General features: G+C 38.6%; 1 protein-coding gene across 6 annotated transcripts in view; it reads left to right on the top strand.

The window, feature by feature from the left end:
- The window catches only part of PCDH17 (protocadherin 17), a 258864-nt gene extending 235860 nt beyond the window's left edge, over window positions 1-23004 (top strand). For 5 of the 6 annotated variants that reach the window (XM_073663941.1, XM_073663939.1, XM_073663940.1 and 2 more), the window contains one exon: window positions 19439-23004. In XM_073663941.1, coding sequence (XP_073520042.1) covers window positions 19439-20121 — 683 coding nt within the window. In that variant the 3' untranslated portion in view covers window positions 20122-23004. The remainder of the gene's footprint in view (window positions 1-19438) is intronic. The other variant, XM_073663942.1, reaches the window with a different exon arrangement.
- Window positions 23005-23340: the final 336 nt, after the last annotated feature.

Here is a 23340-nt window from a genome sequence, read left to right on the forward strand (position 1 = left end):
ATCTGCTCATATTTGATTGCTGCTGACGAGTCCGGCTTCAGTGTACTTCTTGTGCAACCAGAAAGTACAGAATTGACAATTCATTGGTCCCTGAGAATAAATTAGCAGAACAGTCCATATAAAACAAATTCAGCACAATGCAATGCAAGACCGGTCATTCTATAAAATATAGAAGAGAAGCCCTGTATTAGGCATAACACAATTTACCAGTTTTGCCTACAATGCCCCTTTAAATATTATGGTGAGCAGTAGTTGTAAAACACCAATGCATTAGCTAAATGTGCATAAAAATGTGCGAGAAAAGAAGCTGGGAGTGTCTTTTTTTTCAAGCTCCCAGTTTGGCATGAGCACCAATGGTCCACGGGCACCTCAGATTGGGCTAGGTGCAGACATCACCTTACATGGTTAATGGGAAATTATGGGACATTTTAGTCGGAACTTCATTCAGAAGTTATAAATGAGCAATAAAAATGCAAAATTGAAGCAGATCTAATGCAGGGATCAACATTTACACAACATTTGTATTGTACTTAAAATGAAGACATTGTCATCTGTAATTTCATAGCTATTAGAATGACACAAGGACGGACTTCTTAGGTAAAAGTATTAAAGCAATAAATAAAGAGCAATAATAACATTATCACTTCCTAACAATGAATTAGATTTCTGCTTCTTTTATTTCCTATTTACATCCTGTTTTTATGATATTTAGTTTGATGAAATTACCTGTTCTGTACTGTATGTCACTTTTATGTACAAAGAATATTAACAGTGCATTAAAGTAGTTTCTTTGATGTTACATGAAATGGTACAGGGACAATAGAGGCTTTATCTACCAAATAGCTAATGCAAAACTGTAAATTAAAAACGTCATTGTCTTTATGAATCTGTGTTTGCTGCCAAAAGACTAAACTTTACAGACGTCATAAAATCTAATAGTGTGCATCCTGCTATTACCTTATCACTGCCTGCGCCCAGAGTGTAGACATGTCTTCCATTGATTCACGTTTCTCATAACCCCTTCCTTTTCTTGTAGAGTTAAAAAGCGATTTCATATTTATTGTCTCTGCTCTTAGCGAAACTGTGCCTGTTCGATTTTTTTTTTCTACTGTATAACTGTACTCATGAAAACTAGCAGTCAATGATGATCCAATAATGCAGACTCTTCCTAAAGGGGTCGTTTGAGGTTTTAAAGAAGATTCTTATTTTTTACAGAAAGAACTCCATTTTTGTTCATGGGCTAGGTCTGGTATTGCTGCTCACTCCTACTGAAGTGAGCAGGAATCAGAAGCAATGCCAGGTGCCGTTCATAGAATTGAGTTTTGCTATTTCTTACAAAAAAAAAGCCGACTTGTTATTCCCTTAAGTAAGGATATTGCATTATATGTATTTATTCATTTGTTAATATTTAATGTTTGATAGAAGAGGAGGGGGATTTACTAGAGAAAATATGCCAGAATTGTCATGTGAATGATGGCAAAAAAGTGAAAAATATTTGCCAAGAATGCTCGGGTATGTACCGAGTATTGCGGCTGCTCGAGTGACATGTTCGGATCCCCGCGACCGCATGTGAGACAGCCACAAAACATTTTGGAATTGCCTGATACACAGACAATCCCCCAGCCATGACCAGCATGGATCACATAGCAGCCTTGTATGTACATACGCGAGCATCTTTGGCAAACTCTAATAACGAGCACTTGCGCTCATCACAAGTAGTGTTGAGCGAATTTGTTTGGCATTTCAAATTTGGGTTCATGTTCGGGGTTCTGGCTTTTTTATGCCAAAAAATAATCTCCGCCCACGAACATCCCTGATTTGCCACGCTGTCACGCAGATGTTCGTGGGCAGAGCCGATTTTTTTGGCGCGAACAAGTCAGAACCCCAAACACGAATTTGAAATGCCGAACAAATTCGCTCAACACTAATCACTAGTTCTTAAACAGAGTCTAGGTAGAGATTTGACAAATCAGGGGATTAAAAATGCTTAAAATACAAAATAAATTATTTAATAAGACAAATGCAACATACGAAAAGTATGACAGTCTCCCCCTCCTAATGTAGCATGAACCAGATTCATCAACAGACCAAACTCCTTTGTGATGAATCTTCTGTAGATAAAAGTTAATGCTCCAATCATCATGGCTTTTGTTTCAAACTCTTAATTTAATAATAAATTATGGGAAAACTTTGACAAACGGTTTACACTATGCCCAATTTTAAAGCTCCAAATACTTTTGGATTATGCCAAAGTCCCACTCACATCCTAGTTTCCAAAATTGGCATATTGACTCAGTTTAATTAAATGTATTTACATTGATAAATCTGCTTTATTCTTGAAATTGTTCACCAGACTTGTTATGACATTTGGTAAAATATGTAATGTGCCTAATTAATTTTGCCCAATATATTCTGTCATGTCGCTTATTTTGCTAAATTTGGCACAATTTGTGGCATTTTCACCAATCTGTAAATTCATGCCTATATCATGTCATACAGTTATTTTGTGTCTAACTTGTCTTGTATAGCTAAACCCACAGCATCCCCGCAGTAACTGAGCTGTAATGTACTCAATGTACAAATAAACTTATTTAGCTGGAAGGAGATGCTGAACATGTACAATACAGTAATTCATTTTGAAAACTGTGACTTCCCCAGTTTGTGAGCTGTGCAGTAATATAATGGCTCTATCAGTGATACCATCTGGCTAAACCAATTGTTGCTGCAATTTTAGCTCCTGAGAATTGCATCCCACTGTATTATAACTGAAGTCACTATATTGTTTACAGTCTGTAAGAAGATCTACTGCATGGCAAAATGCAAAAAAAATCTATTTAGCAAGAAGACTACACATCCTGTCATCAAAACCCAATTAGATTTCTCTACATTCTTCAAATATATCAAATATTTTATTTTGAGACACTTTCTACTTTCTGTATAAATACCATCTGTGGCTTTATGCTATGGGCTCTGTGCTGATGGAGTTAATTTACCCTGGAAAGTATTTAGTTACCACAGACTACAGTTGAAGTTATATTGTATTGTCATGTCTACCAGGTTATTTTATGCTATTGTTTTAATGACAAAATCCTGAAACATATTTTCAGGATAGAAGGGAAGTGTGTAGGCAGATGTGGATGAAAACACATTTACACAAAGATGTAACATAAACATATGCTCAGCTTAGAATTGTTTATACACAGCAATGAGCATATATTATAGCCTCCAGCAGGCTATATACTGTTTTATCATGGTATGTTCCTTTAGGCGTTAAAAGAAAAACAGAAAAAAACAAACATATGCAGTCTCCAGCCTGAAAAATATATATATATAAAAAATATATATATATGTATATCTATATATATATATATCTATATATATATATATATATATATATATATATATATATAGATTTTGATTTATATATAAAATTATATTTACTAACACAAGCATAGCATTGACAATTATATTTTATTCTGAACAATAATATAAAAGCCCTTAAATTTTATCAATGCAGGTGCTCAAACTGTTTTCCATTACAATTTGCACAGCTTTGAATTCTGTCTCTTACACTTCGACAAACTTTTTTTTGCACAAGTCTCTTTGGGTATTAATTTCTTGAAATGCATCTCTTATGTAATTTTTCAAATCACTGACACTTTTTGGTTTTCGACTATAAACTTTGTCCTTGAGTACTCCCCAAAAGAAAAAATCCTTTGGGGTCAAGTCTGGTGAACGTGTCGGCCAATCAAGTGGGCCTCTTCGGCCAATCCATTTATTAGGAAATGGTTCATCAAGATTAGAGATGAGCGGTGTTCGACTAGAACTGTTCGCCAATCTCAAATTCGAGCTGTTTTGGGCGGTGTTCGAGTTGTTCGACGAACCCGAACGATTTGCAAAAAATTCGGCTGTTCGAGGTTATGTTCGATAACTGTTCGTGCACCAAAAGCGTGTCCTGCATGTCTGGCGCTATTTAGAGCACCAATCATGCAGGGATTGTCTGCCACTCACTGTAATTCCACAGCCATGGTGGTTGTGGCATTACAGTGATTGCCCAAATCGATGGGAACAGTGCCAACAGTGAAACATGAAAAGCCGGCAATTCATCAGCGGCATACACCGGTACCCGACAATTTAGAACCGAAAGAATAGAGCTTCACACATAGATTAGATAGATAGAAACATGTCAGTCACACATATAGGAAGCACAGTGACAGTGTTGCTTACTGTACTTGTCATTTAGTGTAAAGGATTTATCAAAAAAAATAATAGTGTTTTCATGCACCGTCTCTTTAAAAAAGCCGGCCGGCAATTCAACAGCGGTACCTGACAATTTATAACAGACAAAATAGAGCTTCACACATAGATTAGATAGATAGAAACATGTCAGTCACATATATATGAAGTACAGTGACAGTGTTGATTACTGTACTTGTCATTTAGTGTAAAGGATTTATTAAAAAAAATAATAGTGTTTTCATGCACCGTCTCTTTAAAAAAGCCAGCCAGCAATTCAGCATCTGTACCCAACAATTTAGAATAGAAGGAATAGAGAATCACACATAGATTAGGTAGATAGAAACATGTCAGTCACATGTATATGAAGTACAGTGACAGTGTTGCTTACTGTACTTGTCATTTAGTATAAAGGATTTATTAAAAAAAATAATAGTGTTTTCATGCACTGTCTCTTTAAAAAAGCCGGCCGGCAATTCAGCATCTGTACCCGACAATTTAGAATAGAAGGAATAGAGAATCACACATAGATTAGATAGATAGAAACATGTCAGTCACATATATATGAAGTACAGTGACAGTGTTGATTACTGTACTTGTCATTTAGTGTTAAAATAAAGGATTTATTTAAAAAAAAATTGGCGTGGGGATCCCCATAATTTTAGGCTCTAGCGGAGGTTAACCAGACGGCTAGGGCAGATGTTTGAAGCCTGGGAAGGGGGTAATACCCACGGATCTTCCCAGGCTACTAATATCAGCCCCCAGCGGAATACCTAGCCTTTACTAGCTATTAAAATGGGGGACCCCCGAAAAAAATGACGTGGGGTCCCCCCTATTTTAATAGCTAGCAAAGGCTAGGCAGACAGCTGGGGGGATGATATTAATAGCCCAGGAAGGGTTCCATGAATATTGGCCCCCTCCCAGGCTAGAAACACCAGCCGTCAGCCGCCCCAGAAATGGCGCATCCTTAGGATGCGCCAATTCTGGCACTTAGCCTCGCTCTTCCCACTGCCCTGTAGTGGTGGCAGTGGGGTAATAGGGTTGGGGTTGATGTCAGCTTATAATGCCAGCTGACCTCAAGCCCAGGTTAGTAATGGAGAGGCGTCTATAAGACACCCCCATTACTAACCCCATAGTCAAAGTTAAAAGAAAACACAAACACCCAGAATAAAGTCCTTTAATTGAAATAAAGACACATTCCTTTATTGTTCTAAATTAAACCATACTTACCATCACGCCCATTCCAGCTGAAGCCAACGATCTCCTGCAATAAAAGAAAAATAATAAAGCAACCTCATCCTTACCTTTCCATGGTTCCCACGACAGCTTCAGCTCTGCTACATCGAGATAACAGGCTGGACCGCAGCAGAACGCTGCCATCCAGCCTGTCATCCCACAGACACTGAGAAGCGCAGGCATGCTTGCGCTCTGCAGTGTCTGGCTGTGACGGCATAAAGATGAGATGAGTTCATGTCCAATGAACTCGGCGCACCTCATGCAAGTCACTGACAGCGTGGGAGAATTCTCCTGCACTCAGCATTTCAGCGTGAGAATTCTCCCACGCTGTCAGTGACGTACATGAGGTCAGCTGAGTTCATTGGACATGAATGAGCTCACCTCATGCACGTCACTGACAGCGTGGGAAAATTCTCCTGCACTCAGCGCTTCAGCGTGAGAATTTTCCCACGCTGTCAGTGACGTGCATGAGGTGAGCTCATTCATGTCTAATGAACTCAGCTGACCTCATGTACGTCACTGACAACGTGGGAGAATTTTCACGCTGAAGTGCTGAGTGCAGGAGAATTCTCCCACGCTGTCAGTGACGTGCATGAGGTGCGCCGAGTTCATTGGACATGAACTTGTCTCATCTTTATGCCGTCACAGCGAGACACTGAGGAGCGCAAGCATGCCTGCGCTTCTCAGTGTCCGCGGGATGACAGGCTGGATGGCAGCTTTCTGCTGCGGTCCAGCCTGTCATCTCGATGTAGCAGAGCTGAAGCTGTCGTGGGAACCATGGAAAGGTAAGGATGATGTTGCTTTATTATTTTACTTTTATTGCAGAAGACATTGGCTTCAGCTGGAATGGGCGTGACGGTAAGCATGGTTTAATTTAGAACAATAAAGAATTGTGTGTTTATTTCAATTAAAGGACTTTATTCTGGGTGTTGTGTTTTTTTAAATACTTTACTAGAAATTCATGGTGGTCATGTCTAATATTGGCGTGACCCCATGAATTTCGGGCTTAGGGCCAGCTGATAATGCCAAGCTGGCCTTAACCCCTTTATTACCCAGTGAGCCACCGCACCAGGGCCCTGGATGAGTTGGGTACAGGGCCAGTAGATGGCGCTTCTATGAACGCGCCATTTTCTGGGGCGGCTGCGGACTGCAATTTGCAGTGGGTGGGGCCCAGAAAGCTTGGGCCTCCCTGCGCTGCGGATTCCAGCTCCCAGCTGCCTAGTTGTACCTGGCTGGGCACAAAAATAGGGCGAAGCCCCACGCATTTTTTTTTTTAATTATTTCATGAAATTCATGGAATAATTAAGAAAAAAGGGCTTCCCTATATTGTTGTGTCCAACCAGGTACAAATAGGCAGCTGGTGGTTGGGGGCAGCCCGTCCCTGCCTGCTGTACCTGGCTGGACACAAATATAGTGCGAAGCCCCACGTCAATTTTTTTTTAATTATTTCATGAAATAATTTTTTTAAAAAAGGGCTTCCCTATATTGTTGTGTCTGGCCAGGTACAAATAGGCAGCTGGTGGTTGGGGGCAGCCCGTTCCTGCCTGCTGTACCTGACTGGACACAAATATAGGGCGAAGCCCACGTCAATTTTTTTTTTATTATTTCAGGAAATTCATGAAATAATGAAAAAAAAATTGATGTGGAGCTTCGCCCTATATTTGTGTCCAGTCAGGTACAGCAGGCAGGAACGGGCTGCTCCCAACCACCAGCTGCCTATTTGTACCTAGCCGGACACAACAATATAGGGAAGCCCTTTTTTTCTTAATTATTCCATGAATTTCATGAATTAAAAAAAAAAATACGTGGAGCTTCGCCCTATTTTTGTGTCCAGCCAGGTACAACTAGGCAGCTGGGGGCTGGAATCTGCAGCGCAGGGAGGCCCAAGCTTTCTGGGCCCCACCCGCTGCAAATTGCAGTCCGCAGCCGCCCCGGAAAATGGCGCGTTCATAGAAGCGCCATCTTCTGGCGCTGTACCCAACTCATCCAGGGCCCTGGTGCGGTGGCTCACTGGGTAATAAAGGGGTTAAGGCCAGCTTGGCATTATCAGCTGGCCCTAAGCCCGAAATTCATGGGGTCACTCCAATATTAGACATGACCACCATGAATTTCTAGTAAAGTATTTAAAAAAAACACAAACACCCAGAAAAAAGTCCTTTAATTGAAATAAACACACAATTCTTTATTGTTCTAAATTAAACCATACTTACCATCACGCCCATTCCAGCTGAAGCCAACGATCTCCTGCAATAAAAGTAAAATAATAAAGCAACATCATCCTTACCTTTCCATGGCTCCCACGACAGCTTCAGCTCTGCTACATCGAGATGACAGGCTGGACCGCAGCAGAACGCTGCCATCCAGCCTGTCATCCCGCAGACACTGAGAAGCGCAGGCATGCTTGCGCTCCTCAGTGTCTGGCTGTGACGGCATCCAAATGAACCGAGGTCATGTCCAATGAACTCGGCTCACCTCATGCACGTCACTGACAGCGTGGGAAAATTCTCACGCTGAAGCGCTGAGTGCAGGAGAATTTTCCCACGCTGTCAGTGACGTACATGAGGTGAGCCGAGTTCATTGTCGGCTCATCTGGATGCCGTCACAGTCAGACACTGAGGAGCGCAAGCATGCCTGCGCTTCTCAGTGTGTGCAGCATGGCAAGCTGGATGGCAGCGTTCTGCTGCGGTCCAGCCTGTCCTCTCGATGTAGCAGAGCTGAAGCTGTCCTGGGAACCATGGAAAGGTAAGGATGAGGTTGCTTTATTATTTTTCTTTTATTGCAGGAGATCGTTGGCTTCAGCTGGAATGGGCGTGATGGTAAGTATGGTTTAATTTAGAACAATAAAGAATTGTGTCTTTATTTCAATTAAAGGACTTTATTCTGGGTGTTTGTGTTTTTTTTTAACTTTGACTATGGGGTTAGTAATGGGGGTGTCTTATAGACGCCTCTCCATTACTAACCTGGGCTTGATGTCAGCTGGCATTATAAGTTGACATCAACCCCAACCCTATTACCCCCTGCCACCGCACCAGGGCAGCGTGGAAGAGCGAGGCTAAGTGCCAGAATTGGCGCATCCTATGGATGCGCCATTTCTGGGGCGGCTGACGGCTGGTGTTTCTAGCCTGGGAGGGGGCCAATATTCATGGCTCCCTTCCTGGGCTATTAATATCAGCCCCCAGCTGTCTGCCTAGCCTTTGCTAGCTATTAAATTAGGGGGGACCCCACGTCATTTTTTTGGGGGGGTCCCCCATTTTAATAGCTAGTAAAGGCTAGGTATTCAGCTGGGGGCTGATATTAGTAGCCTGGGAAGCTCCGTGGGTATTACCCCCTTCCCAGGCTTCAAACATCTGCCCCAGCTGTCTGCTTAACCTCCGCTAGAGACTAAAATTACGGGGAACCCCACGCCAATTTTTTTTAATAATAAATCCTTTATTTTAATACTAAATGACAAGTACAGTAACCAACACTGTCACTGTACTTATCATATATGTGACTGACATGTTTCTATCTATCTAATCTATGTGTGAAGCTCTATTCTGTCTGTTATAAATTGTCGGGTACAGAAGCTGAATTGCCAGTCGGCTTTTTTAAAGAGACGGTGCATGAAAACACTATTATTTTTTTTAATAAATCCTTTGCAGTAAATGACAAGTACAGTAAGCAACACTGTCACAGTACTTCATATATATGTGACTGACATGTTTCTATCTATCTAATCTATGTGTGAAGCTCTATTCTGTCTGTTATAAATTGTCGGGTACCGCTGCTGAATTGCCGGCCGGCTTTTTTAAAGAGACGGTGCACGAAAACACTATTATATTTTTTAATAAATCCTTTACACTAAATGACAAGTATAGTAAGCAACACTGTCACTGTACTTCATATATATGTGACTGACATGTTTCTATCTATCTAATCTATGTGTGATACTCTATTCCTTCATGTCTAAATTGTCGGGTACCGGTGTATGCCGCTGCTGAATTGCCGGCCGGCTTTTTTAAAGAAAGCGTCTTCTGAGCAGTTTGTGAGCTTTTGGACACCTTTGAAGGTGTTTTCTATGTGTTCCTATGTGTTTTTGTTTGCCTGCCATTGGTTTTAACGGTGTTCGACGGTGTTCTAAGGTGTTCGACGAACAGTTCGACGAACAGTTCCTCGAACATCCCGGTGTTCGACGAACCGAACCGAACCCGAACACTACGGGGGTGGCTCAACACTAATCAAGATACTTGCGGACTACTCTTGAATAATGTGGAGGGGCCCTATCTTGTTGGAAATAAAGGTCATTTGAATTAGGCTGTTGCTGTAACTGGGGTACAACTTGATTCATTAGAATTTTGAGATAATTATCTCCTGTGACTGTTCCATCAAAAATCATTGGTCCTACAACACCAAAACTTGAAATACCACCCCAAACATTGACACCAGGCTCATTTAATTTTTGCTCTAATATTAAATGCATGTTCTCATTATACCAGTAAATACAATTATGTCTGTTAATATGGCCGGATAATTTGAAAGACGCTTCATCACTCCACATAATGTTATCTAAAATGACTGCATTTTCTTCAATTTCGTTAAGCATAATCTCACTAAATTGCAGCCGCCTGTCTGGATCATCCTCCAATAAACCATGAATTAGACGTGGACGATAAGCTTTCCACCCAATAGATTTCAGGATTCGCATGATAGAAGCTTGTGAAATTCCTAATTCCAAAGAGGCTCTTCTGGTGGACTTGTGAGGAATGAAAAGTGGAATCTGATTGGTTGCTAAGGGCAACTGAGCCAGTTTCACTTTACACCATGTTTGATAAATCTCCCCCTTCATAACCTTATTACACTTTCTGTCCACCTACTTTTGGACCACCCTGTATATACAGTGGGTACGGAAAGTATTCAGACCCCTTTAAATTTTTCACTCTTTCTGTCATTGCAGCCATTTGGTAAATTATAAAAAGTTCATTTTTTTCTCACTAAAGAACACTCTGCACCTCATCTTGACTGAAAAAAAAACAGAAATGTAGAAATGTTTGCAAATTTATTAAAAAAGAAAAACTGAAATATCACATGGTCATAAGTATTCAGACCCTTTGTTCAGACACTCATTTAAGTCACATGCTGTCCATTTCCCTGTGATCCTCCTAGATATGGTTCTACTCCTTCATTGGAGTCCAGCTGTGATTAATTAAACTGATAGGACATGATTTGGAAAGGCACACACCTGTCTATATAAGACCTCACAGCTCACAGTGTATGTCAGACCAAATGAGAACCATGAGCTCAAAGGAACTGCCCAAGGAGCTCAGAGACAGAATTGTGGCAAGGCACAGATCTGGCCAAGGTTATAAAAGAATTTCTGCATTACTCAAGGTTCCTAAGAGCACAATGGCCTCCATAATCCTTAAATGGAAGAAGTTTGGGACCGCCTGAAGTCTTCCTAGACCTGGCCGTCCAGCCAAACTAAGCAATCATGGGAGAAGAGCCTTGGTGAGAGAGGTAAAGAAGGACCCCAAAATCACTTCGGCTGAGCTCCAGAGATGCAGTAGGGCGATGGGAGAATGTTCCACAAAGTCAACTATCACTGCAGCCGTCCACCAGTTGGTCCTTTATGGCAGAGTGGCCCGACGGAAGCCTCTCCTTGGTGAAAGACTAATGAAAGCCCTCATAGAGTTTGCTCAGAAACACATGAAGGACTCCAAGACTATGAGATATAAGATTTTCTGGTCTGATGAGATGAAGATAGAACTTTTGGTGATAATTCTAAGCGGTATGTGTGGAGAAAACCAGGCACTGTTCATCACCTGCCCAATACAATCCCAACAGTGAAACATGGTGGTGGCAGAATCATGCTATGGGGGTGTTTTTCAGCTGCAGGGACAGGACAACTGGTTGCAATTGAAGGAAACATGAATGCGGCCAAGTACAGAGATATCCTGGATTAAAACCTCTTCCAGAGTGCTCTGGACCTCAGATTTGGCCGAAGGTTCACCTTCCAACAAGACAATGACCCTAAGCACACAGCTAAAATAACAAAGGAGTTGCTTCAGAGCAACTCTGTGACCATTCTTGACTGGCCTAGGGCCCATCATTCCCAAGAAGACTCATGGCTGTGCTAGCTCAAAAGGGTGCTTCTACTCAATACTGAGCAAAGGGTCTGAATACTTATGACCATTTGATATTTCAGTTTTTCTTTTTTAATAATTTCTACATTTATTTTTTTAGTCAAGATGGGGCGCAGAGTGTACTTTAATAAGAAAAAAAATGAACTTTTTAGAATTTCTCAAATGGCTGCAATAAAACAAAGCGTGAAAAATTTAAAGGGGTCTGAATACTTTCCGTACCCACTGTGTGTATATATATATATATATATATGTATGTATATATATATATATATATATATATATATATAAATACACACATATGTACATACATAGATACATATATTTCAATGGGAAGTAAACATGATGTGTCTTCCATCTACTGCACCAAGCTTCCTTGGCTACCATTGCGTCTATGGTCCTCAACATTGCCCATTTATTGGTGCTTCTTCAAGAGAGCTTGAGCAGCACCGCTTGAGAGCCCAGTCTGCCTTCTGTCTAGTTGTTGTGCGCAGTCTTGACATGGTGTATGCCATGACATGAAACTGTCTTCCACAACCTCACCTTTGTAGCAGAGTTTGGCTGTTTTTCACCAAGTTTTAGGCCTCCTACACATCAGTTTATTTTTCAGTTAATGACTGTGTTTCAACGTACTTATGAAAATGATCCTCACCAGTCTTGTACAATTGGTTACTCATCCTACAAAATCCCTGACTTTCTTTAAATGTACCTAGAAGAATTTATGCTGACGTGTTCATAGCCATAGAAACCTTACAGTAGATTACAGTAACTTAAGTTATCCATGTAGTAGGTTATACATAAACCCTGGTGTGTACACATAATTGCTCTTCAATTTATATTTGGTATCATCTAATATAGGCACTGTAATGTCTGCAGTTATTGACTGGACAGGATAGAAAAAATATACACTCTTGTGTTTCTATGTTTTGTGATCTTTAAAAGCTTAAGAGTAAAGACAAATACACTTTGCTGTATTACATAGTGTTGTATTTTTATAGACCAGCAGTATACAGTACTTCTGTGTGCCTTTACAGGAAATTTTGCAGATTGGACAATGTGGTGCCATATAGAGACCCCACAATAAGCAGTAGACAGAGATCTCACAGTTCTGTTATACATTTACCACTGAGTCAAAGAGACCTATTGGAAAAGTATATATCCTATTGAGGATGAATTAGGCAGAGGACTTGTGACTAATCCACCAGTGTATATACTATCATAACAGAGACCAAAAATATAATAAAAGAAAATGGAGAATATGCAAACAAAAGCAATACAGGGATCTAGTGTACACGGTCTGTCTGGATAATAGACTGAATGTAGTGTCTAGATTCTTATGTTGCTATTTTACTGTATTTTTTGTAGCAGCTATCAAGTTTTCAAACTTCATTTCCATTTGTGTAATATGATTCTGGGCCATAAAGCTCGTGTCTGGATTTTACTGTCTACTGTCTTATATCCAAATGTTTATTTGCCTGTGTATTTGTCTGACAAAGCATACTATATGTGACAAGTAAATGAGAATTTTAGCCAGTTCTCATCCCTGAATATAGTGAATAATAAATTCAGTATTTGTCACATTGTACTGTCTGATAGCATGAGGAAACTACTGATGTGCTTTGTTATAGCATCGGAAAGTTGCTACGCAGTTGAGACGGCTCAGAAGAATGTAGTGAAAATGAATGAGGCTTTATTTACACCATGTTTACCAAAAATATCCCTCAACGTATTCACTGATGGACCGTTCAGTTTTGATTATTAAACATATAACAAAAGGGTTTATAAAGGCTTATGATTTGATGTTTGGTCTGTGGGATCTCGTATACTGATCATTCTATATTGAAAGGCATAGTCTATTTCAATTAGGGATGAGCGCACCCGTGGAAGTTCGAATTCTGGTACCCAACCTGAACTTTCTTCTGACCTGAACTTTTGAACTGGAAAATCTTTCTCTCTTTCTCCTTTTTTTCTCTTTGTTTCTCTCTCTTTCTTTCTCTCTTTTTCTTTCTCTCTTTTTCTCTCTCTTCCCCCAGAACTCTGAACATTGCAACAGACTTCCTTGAGAAGCCAGTGTTTGGCATTTAGCACTGGACACAAACTGTCCGCGGTACAAACCCCATACTTTTAGGTTCGGGTTTGCTCATCTCTAATTTCAATATATCATCTATATTTCTGCATAAAAATCATTAATAATTACCCTTTCTTCATTTTTTACAGAGTAAATATTTGTCTTCCTTTACATATATCAGTCACTAGGTTATGTGAATTAATGGTAAAAAGGTGACAGCATATGCATGATAAGGTCAGGCGCGAGGCATTCCCCAGTGACACTCTACGTCTCCGTACTAATGAAATGTGCCCTCTATAAATTTAGAGTGTGTTCTATTATTTGTGATGGAATAACAAAGTAGACAGGAGCTGTAATATGATTCAGTAATGCTTAACGTGTCATTCTCATTTTCAAGTTTTGCTGCCATCTGTGACCTAGTGATAACCTGCATGTTTGTTATGCAGAAATCCCATTATACTTTCATAGTTTTGTGTTCCCCTGGAGTTACTATACTACAGTGATTTCCTTTCGAATGTTTCCTATCAAGTAACAGACAAATAAGCATAAAAAAGCGAAAACATTTAATGTCACCCATCACGGTTGACGAAGTTTCTCTTTTTTTTTTCTCTTCAATCTAAATTAAAATCTCAACCAAATGGAAAAAGAAATAAATAATAATAAATAACCACATGAATATTGAACAGAGAACATTTATATCATATTGCTGCCTTTAATGTGAATCACAATTACATATTACAAAATAATTAATAATAATAATATAATAATAAAAATTTTTCATTTTTTTTTTAAATGTATTTTTTTTTTTTTAAAAAGATTTTCCAATCTTCTAAAATGTGTATGTATAGGGTTTATTTTAACTTACACTAAAGTCACTATCATACTTCATGGTCAAATATTACATGTAAGGCCTCATTTCCATGAGCTTTTGTTGAGTTTTTTTAATTGGGTTACTTTTCATTGCGTTTTGGTGTGTGTTTTTAACATGTTTTTATCGCTTTTTTGCTGCTGCGTCTTTTGTCTCTTTTTGGTGTATCATGCTTTAAATAAAGCTAGTTTGTTTTTGATACCTCCTATTTGGCTTTGAGAAAAATGTATTGCTACATTTAGTTTCGGATTACATGCATTTTTGATGCGTTTTTACCTGCAAATTTTCCGTGGCTAATGAAAATCTAAGGGGAAAATCCGCACATAAAACTCAGTGTGCCTCAACAGAAATTGACAAGCCGCGGATATGAAACACGCACTGCAAGTCAGTTTACGCTGCACTAAAAAGATGCACAGTGGGCGTGAAATTTCTATAAATCCCATCCACTACCTAGCCAAGTTACAGAATTTTCTTCAGCAGACGTCCATTGATATTTTGAACTCATCATTGGTTAGTTTAATGAGATTCTGGCACAATTTTCCTTGTTAGTACACGCAGGTGCACCTACGAAGTGCCCTTTTTCTTTTGAGAATTCCTCTGTAATTTTGGAAGTTTTGGCCTTTAAAACATACATGAAGACTCCTAACTTGGTAGATTATTTGAAAAAAATACCTACATGATATGACTATTTAGACTCACATGCCATGTAAAAGGATTGGAATAGATACGACATGCAGAAAGGTCATAGAATTACACCAGACCCTCGAAATAACACGGTGCAGTATTACTGTAGATGAACTATAAGCCATCATTTTCTATTTAATTAAAGTAAAGCTGGTAACAACATTTGCTATGCAAATATATAAGCATTATTAAGTATATCCTTACTGATCATTAAAAAGTATTAATGGAATTCTCTGTGCAGGCTAAACTTATATTATCCCTAATGCAGGGTAACCAGGGGCAGGGCAGTGCAATAAACAGGGATTCTCTGGCCCTGCAATGGACATAACATAGTCTACCAATTGTGCTTGATAAAAATGTAAAGCGCAAAAGCGTCTTATTCAGATAAAAAGGTGAGGGTACACATGTATTGTGCTCACCTGATAGGGTTTTGTGTGACACAACCACTTTTTAAAGAATACCAGGGAAGGTGGATTTGTGCAAAAACAAGATCAAGATATGAAGATAAAGTGGTTTATTGTCAACGCGTTTCAGAGTCAATCTGACTCTTCCCCAGGACAGCCACATGTAAACCTATGAATAGAGATGATCACATCTTTTGAAATTCGATTTTGCCAACTTTGGCAAATTTTTCCCCAAAGTTTGATTTTAGACAAATTTATTATTCGCGAATCTCAAGTAAACCATTTGAGATAAAGCCCTAAAAAGATGTGTATAAACTTTCATGTCTTCTAGGATTACATGCAACTACTTTCAAACTCTTTAACGCAAACACAGCCTAAGTAATGTCAAAGTGACCTCCTCATACAGTATATCACTATGGGTAAACTAATGGTAACCGTTTTTCACTGTTGGTTTGTCACATATACACTATCGGAATCTGTATAAGAACATTCAGTGATTTCTTAGGGGGCTTTCTTCCTCTATTTCTATTACTAACCTGTGACATCCTCACACAAATCAGATTTACCCCAAAATTATTGTTGCACTGCATTCCTCTGCCTAGTTTTTTATGCAGGCTGTGTCATACTATGTGATGACCTATATTATGTGATGGCTGTGCTATACTGTGTGATTGATAGCTGCAAGGTGCTAATTGGAGATTGTGGAGGCGTCCCTGAGGTCATGTGATCCTTCTCTGATGAAATCTTTTGCATGGTGTAATATAGTGGTAGGCATTTTTGCCAATTTGCACGAATCAAATCGCATATTATTGGAATTTGTCAGATCTAGTGAATTTCCCAAAATTCAGCATGAATTTGATTTGCATCAAATCACTCATCTCCACTTATATACTCTCTACTCTACTATTTTATTTATTTTTGTATGTTAAATAGAACAAAGCCACAAAAGAGAACACTGTGTGTGAACATTGCAATGACATTTCCATGAGATATATTACTTTATGGCTTTCTGGAAAACATAAATTACCCACCCTATAGTTCTATGGCAATAGTGTAATGTAAAATAAGTAACAATTCTAATTATTTAGCTGTGCTGTTTTTATATACATGTAAAAGAGATTTGTTTTAACACCGCATTTAACCCCTTCACAATGCGGACAATTTCCATTTTTGCTTTTTCCTCACTTTCTTCCCAGTGCCATAACCTCGTGAGCCCGCTCCATACATCTGCTTCCAACTTGTGCCGTACATATATAGTGGATGTTGGGAAGGAGTTAATTTATCAATTTAATGTATCAGAACTGACTTACAAAAGAAAAGTGAGCTGAACTTAGATCACCGAGGTTCTATGATGACCTCAGTTCGATTCACTTTCTTGCAGGGATGAGGGTCTTGCATAGGTTTCCCAACTGTCCACAAATTCCTTGACAGTCAATGAAAGTAGGCACTTTTTTACCTGTCCATAAAAAAGAAAATTGTCATGTTTGTGAATTCTTTGAATTTGAGAAATGTGTACAGGTAATTTTGACTGCAATTCTCATCATTATTTGGATGCAGCTAATATCTTTGTTCCAAAATTATCAGTTAAAAACATAATGATTTATTATTGTTTCCCAAAGCATTTGTTAAAATTATTGACCTGTCCATGATTTTCTGATAAGCTGTCCAGAAAAAAAAAATCAAGTCGGCAAACCTGTTCTCGCAGCTGTCATTAGAGTGCTGAAAATGCTACTAAATTTCAGCCTAATGCAAAAAATGTGGAACAGTTGTTCATATCAATCAATCAGATATCCGCTATCATTTTCTAATGTCCCTTTTAGAAGAAATAATAGCTATAGGAAATCACTGTACTTTCCCTTTCATGACTTTTGAGATATTTTCTTCAGAGTTTGTAAATAATATTGATAGGGTGATGTAAAACGTGAGGTTATAATTTATAATATGACAACTGGCGGAATTGGAGGACATTTAACTATAGTCATACGTTATAAAGAGAGTGGAAATATAAAATGAGTGGGAGTATCATTGAGCTTGTGTTGGAATGATTTCTGCGTATATATAATGAAGTGAATTTTAGATATTCCCTAAGTACTTTAACAAAAGCTAACTGCAGCTATTTATTTCTCTGTGAAACCTAAATGGTGAGGGCATATTGTGTTCAATGTAATTTAAAATGTAAAAAATGTTAACAAGGAGGATTGTGGTACAGCAAAGCGTATCAATTATTCACTCCTAGCTGAAGAACACAGACCATAGCATAGTGTTCATTTATTTTTATTTTAATGCATTAGAGGATAGCATTCAGCACCATTCTTACGGAGAATAAAGCCGAAGCAATAAGCCATCATTTATTAAGCTTTACATTAAATATTTCTTTTCTTGTTTATATAAATTTATTATACGCAGAACATAAAGAAAATAAAACTTACTCTACCAAATAACAGACAATAGAAAACATATCTTAACTTAGCAATCGTTTTCTGTACTGAATGCAGCACATAAAAGAAGTCCTAATATAGTTAAGGGAGCTTTAAAAGAAAATAAATTGATCCACTTTGCTCATGATGTGATTTTTTTTTTTAGTTTGTTTAATACAAATTGTATCTTTTGTAGTCTTTGTTCTCCAAAGTATATTTTAGTGAAATATACTGAACGTGAGCAAACTCAGTGACCCCCAGAGGAGAAAATTCCAATGGCGACAACCTTAGTATAGGACTTTAAAGTGAGCCTGTCCCGTGACAAAACAATGTTAACCTGCAGATATGGAGTTAATCAGGGTTCTCAACCTGCCCGGTGCCCACACAGAGAGACCCACTGCCAGGAGGAAATTAACTTTACTCCACCCGGCAGCATTCAGGTTGCAATCACGGGGGCGATGCCGGCGCGGGTTCAGTCACCACTATATGTATAGAAAGTGGCTGCTGTAAACTCGCTCCCGGCACTGACTGACAGCAGCTCAACAGTAGGGCCGGCTTTCAGTCAGTAATTGTGGCGCAGTTACAGCCGCCGCTCTCTATATACAAAGCGGCCACTAAACCCATGCCTGCCGCCTCTGTGACTGAAATATGAAAGTTACCAGGGGAAAAAAATTAATTTCCTCCTGGCAGTGGGGGTGTACCGGGATGGTTCAGAACTCTATTAACCTGTAGATTAACCCCATATCTGCAGATTAATATTTTTTTTTCATGTGACAGTTTCCCTTTAAACAGCAACAAAAAAGTTTGCTCCAGTTCTCGTCATGCACCTTCTTCTCAATTACAGACCACTCCTCAGGTTGAAATCATGGCTTGAGAGAAGGTTGAGGGGGGCAGCAAAAGTTGGGCTACCGGTGTAATTTTCTGTTTTTGGCACAGAATGATACAGTGCCAATTCACCATATAAACTTATACTGCCACCTTACCTTTACAACCTCATGAGCTTCATATTCAAGACATTCTACATAAATGAAGGTATAATTGGTCTGTTGAATGTATGCAGCATTTTTAGCATCAGAGACATTTTTACCAAATCTCAGCATGTTCTTAGTATGATTTTTTTTTAGATGTTAATTTTTCCTATAGACCTTTCTAAAAAATGCAAAAAATACCACTAAAACCACATATGAAAGAAATTTTAAAAAATACTTAAAATGCATGTTTTTTTACAAGCAGAAAAATGTATTAGTGAAGGCGTCCAACTTCTGCCAATCAGTCAGAAGTGATTCCAAGCAAATGAAGGATATTTTTTTTGTAGATTCTGAAGAAAAAATGTGAACTCTGTATACGCTACTGTATGAATATTGTTTAGTATATTAAAGTCACTTTCTTTCTTTTATTCTGTTTTGCAGAGCAAGAGGAATGTGTTAATTGTACAGATGAATGCAGAGTACTCGGTCATTCTGACAGGTGTTGGATGCCACAATTTCCCACAACAAACCAGGTGGAAAATGCAGATTATCGCACAAATCTCTTTGTTCCAACTGTTGAAGCCCACGTTGAGACTGAGACTTATGAAACTGTAAACCCCACTGGGAAAAAGACCTTTTGTACATTTGGAAAAGACAAAAGAGAGCACACCATTCTCATTGCCAATGTAAAACCATATTTAAAAGCCAAGCGTGCCCTGAGTCCTCTTCTGCAAGAGGTTCCTTCTGCATCTAGCAGCCCAACCAAGACATGCATTGAGCCTTGTGCCTCCACTAAGGGACCATTGAATGGCTGTGAAATCAAATCAGGAGTCTTGGCAGAAGCAACAAATCCATACCTGTCTTCTGATGGTCAGTACATATCACCTAGTAAACAGACAAAGGACCCTCAGTACATCACATCAGACCCCATGGCTCATGTTTTTGCCGATGTGCACTCCAGAGTGAGCCGAGACTCAAGTGAAATGGACGCTGTCTTAGACCATCTGGAGCATTCAAATCGTGATTTGGGCCGAGAATCTGTAGATGCTGAGGAAGTTGTGAGAGAAATTGATAAGCTTTTACAAGACTGTCGAGGAAGCGAAGCAGTGGCTGTAAGAAAGTGAGAAGGACGGAGAGGCTGTTAGGTTTGCCTTTGTCAAGTAAATAGTTTCCCTTGGAACAGTACATTTGCAGGGGAAAAAAGAGACGGATGCTGCTCTGTGGCTCTAAGTGAACGCTTAAAGTGCCCCCAAAATCTTGTACTGTCTTTTTTTTCTGTAATTCAGATTACTCTGGCTTTATTTTGACAAAAAAAATTCTATTGGACTCAATCAACAAAAAAATATGTTGTAGTGAATATTGACAATCTGTTGTATAAGGGAACAGAACTTGGAACTTCTTGTTGATGTGACTTTTCATTTGCTGAGGATAAACCCATTGATTAACAGGGTTGACTAATTTATGTGTGGATTTTAAACAGCATCACTAGCTTCTAATTAAAGTCCTAACTAATTTTGCTGTAGTCCTAGCCGCACCAAACATCAACACCCATTTGTGGTAAACATTTCTATATTAATGACCAACATTCCAGACCATTTCAGTACAATATGTCCTTGTCATGTAGATCATTTCCATGCCACACATAGTAATATATAAAAAAAAATTATATAGTCGATTTATTGTGTCCTGCACTAGCATAAGCTAATTCACTTTATGTAAAATGAAAAGTGTTAAAAAAAAAAGAATTTTAGTGTCCGACAAAAACAGACAGTATATTCACACCTGAATATTTATACAGAGAGATAATTATGTTTTTCAACCTCGATTAATATGGTTCTTAAAAAAAAAAGAAGAAACAAATACTTTTACCATTTAAAAGGTAAAAAAGCTCAAATGGCAAAATCATTAAAAAAGTTTTTTTTTTAATTAATTAATTTGTGGACACTAAAATTTGCTCAGGAAAGTAAATGTCCTACTCATTGACGCAAATATCACATCACCATTTAAATGTGCAAATGTAAGAAGATTTAAATGTGTTTACATCAAAATGGCATATTTTTATGATTTCTTTGCAATTTTAGTGCATATGAGCCAAATCGTTGAGTGTATAAGAGCTATATTGTGTATTTTATTAAATTAATATATAGTTGTGTTGCAGAAAAAAAAAAAAAATGAAAGAAAAAAAAAATATTTGGGCTTATATTGTAAATGGCAAGTCTTGCCTCAGTAGCTGTCGAACTCTATGAGTTTTTGTTTTCCTGTTTCCTCTTCCCCTGTGGACTATGGGAAGCAGCGCCTCAGAGCGGAGTCTCTTGTTACATGTATGGTCTTAAATCTGCAGTAGTACATAATCTGTTCAAAATGTGTTCAAGTGGACTGTCAGAGCAAGGTGAGAAAGAAACAAATGTTCTTCAACCATGCCATTGTAAAAGTTTACATTTAAGCCCATATGAGGAAACCAAAAAAAGAGCAAAATATTTAAAGCCTTAGCAACATTTTTTTTCTTCCTTCCCGTACTGGCACCGATTTTGGATCGTATCAATAGCACCAATTTTGAATTATATAAATAAAGCTACAGATAAAATATGGATCTTTCTTGAAATGTATTCATGCACAACCGAAAAGATTTAAAGGCTTATTTATTAAAGGGGTTTTATAAGGTTAGGAAAAAGGGTCTCCTTATTTTTTTCCAGAAACAGCCTTACTTTTGTCTGTTGATTGTCTGTTACTGTAGCCAAGCTTAAAGGGAACTTGTCACGTGAAAAAACGCTATTCACCTGCAGATATGGCGTTTATTTGGAGGTTAATAGCATTCTGAACCTGCCTGGTGCCGCCACTGAGAGTCCCGCTGCCTGGAGGAAATGATCGTTATTCCTCCCGGCTGCATTCCGGTTTCAGACATAGGGCAGCGCCAGCATGGGTTCCGTCATCGCTCTGTATATAGAGCGGGGCTGTAACCACACACCGGCACTGACTGACAGCAGGATCAGCATTAGAGTCGGCTGTCAGTCAGTGCCGGGGACACAGTTACAGCCGCGGCTCTCTATAGACAGAGTGACTGGACCCACGCCTGCTCCGTGACCCGTGACTGAAACCTGAATGCTGCCGGAAGGAATAAAGCTCATAAATTCAAGGCAGCGGTGGTCTAAGTGTGGGTGCTTGACAAATTCAGAACGCTATTAACCTGCAGGTTAACCCCATATCTTTTTTTCACGTGACATGTTCCCTTTGAGTGAATTAAATGAAGCTGAATTGCAATATCAGACACAACCAGTGGATAGGAGTGGCACTGTTTCTAGAAAGCAAACCCTTTTTTTCTAATTTGTGACAACCCCTTTAAGGGCCTTTGATGCAGACTTGAATAATTTATATTTGTGAAAAAGTAAAAATAAAGTTTAATAGTATACAATTGATTTTTCATTCAAGATCTCCACCAAAGCCCCATTAAAATAAGCCCGATATGTCATGTTTCCTAAGCAGAGCAAATTCCGTAAGACAACTCAGGAATGCCCAAGCCATAGGGCTCTATTTGGTATTATGAGCTGTCTCATGGAAAAGTCACACTTAGCAAATATGTGCCATAATAGGAAAATATTAGGATTTATTTATAAATATATATGTAAAATCATATTCTTGTGTCCAGAGACATTTCTAAAAGGTATAATTTTAATAAGTGCATGTTTCTTTGTCTTTTTAATACATCTTTGTAAAATAAACCGAAAAAAAATCAAAGGCATAAAAATACAAAAAAAAAAAAAGATTTTTATACATAGGATATGCACAGAGAAATACTGAGCTTATAAAACATTACTATCCCCTGTGTAGATTATGGACGATGTATAAAACATCTCTCTTCAGAGCTGGGAGGAAAGAATGTGAATTTGGATTCAGATTGAACAAGATGGTGTTATAATGACCATATAAACTCGCCGACAGGTTTAATACTGGCTTTATCATAACTCTATGTCAAACCATTCCTTTGTACTAATTAAAAGTCAGAACATGTACTTGTGGGTCTGTGGTTGAGAATTCCATGTCTTTTCATTCCTCCAGGATATGTCTTGTGACAGCGGTTCATTGTCAATTGCCTACTAGCTGCATTGCATTGTTAATTGTATCTCATTTTCATGGTACGAAGGGTACCATAAGCAACTGACTGTGTACAAATGCTGCACTGCTCTACATATTTTGGACAATTTATGTACCTAAATGTGATGTCTATGTTTTCTGCAATGTTCCTATCCGGCAGGAGGGCAAAGCTTGATTTTGCTTGATAGCTGAAATTCCACAGTAAAATCCAATTCATTTCTCGCCTCTACATAATTATTTCACTAGGCAACTAT

This window comes from Phyllobates terribilis, unplaced genomic scaffold (assembly GCF_046119375.1).
Source record: "Phyllobates terribilis strain yellow unplaced genomic scaffold, ASM4611937v1 Scaffold_2__4_contigs__length_985480577, whole genome shotgun sequence".
NCBI lineage: Eukaryota > Metazoa > Chordata > Amphibia > Anura > Dendrobatidae > Phyllobates > Phyllobates terribilis.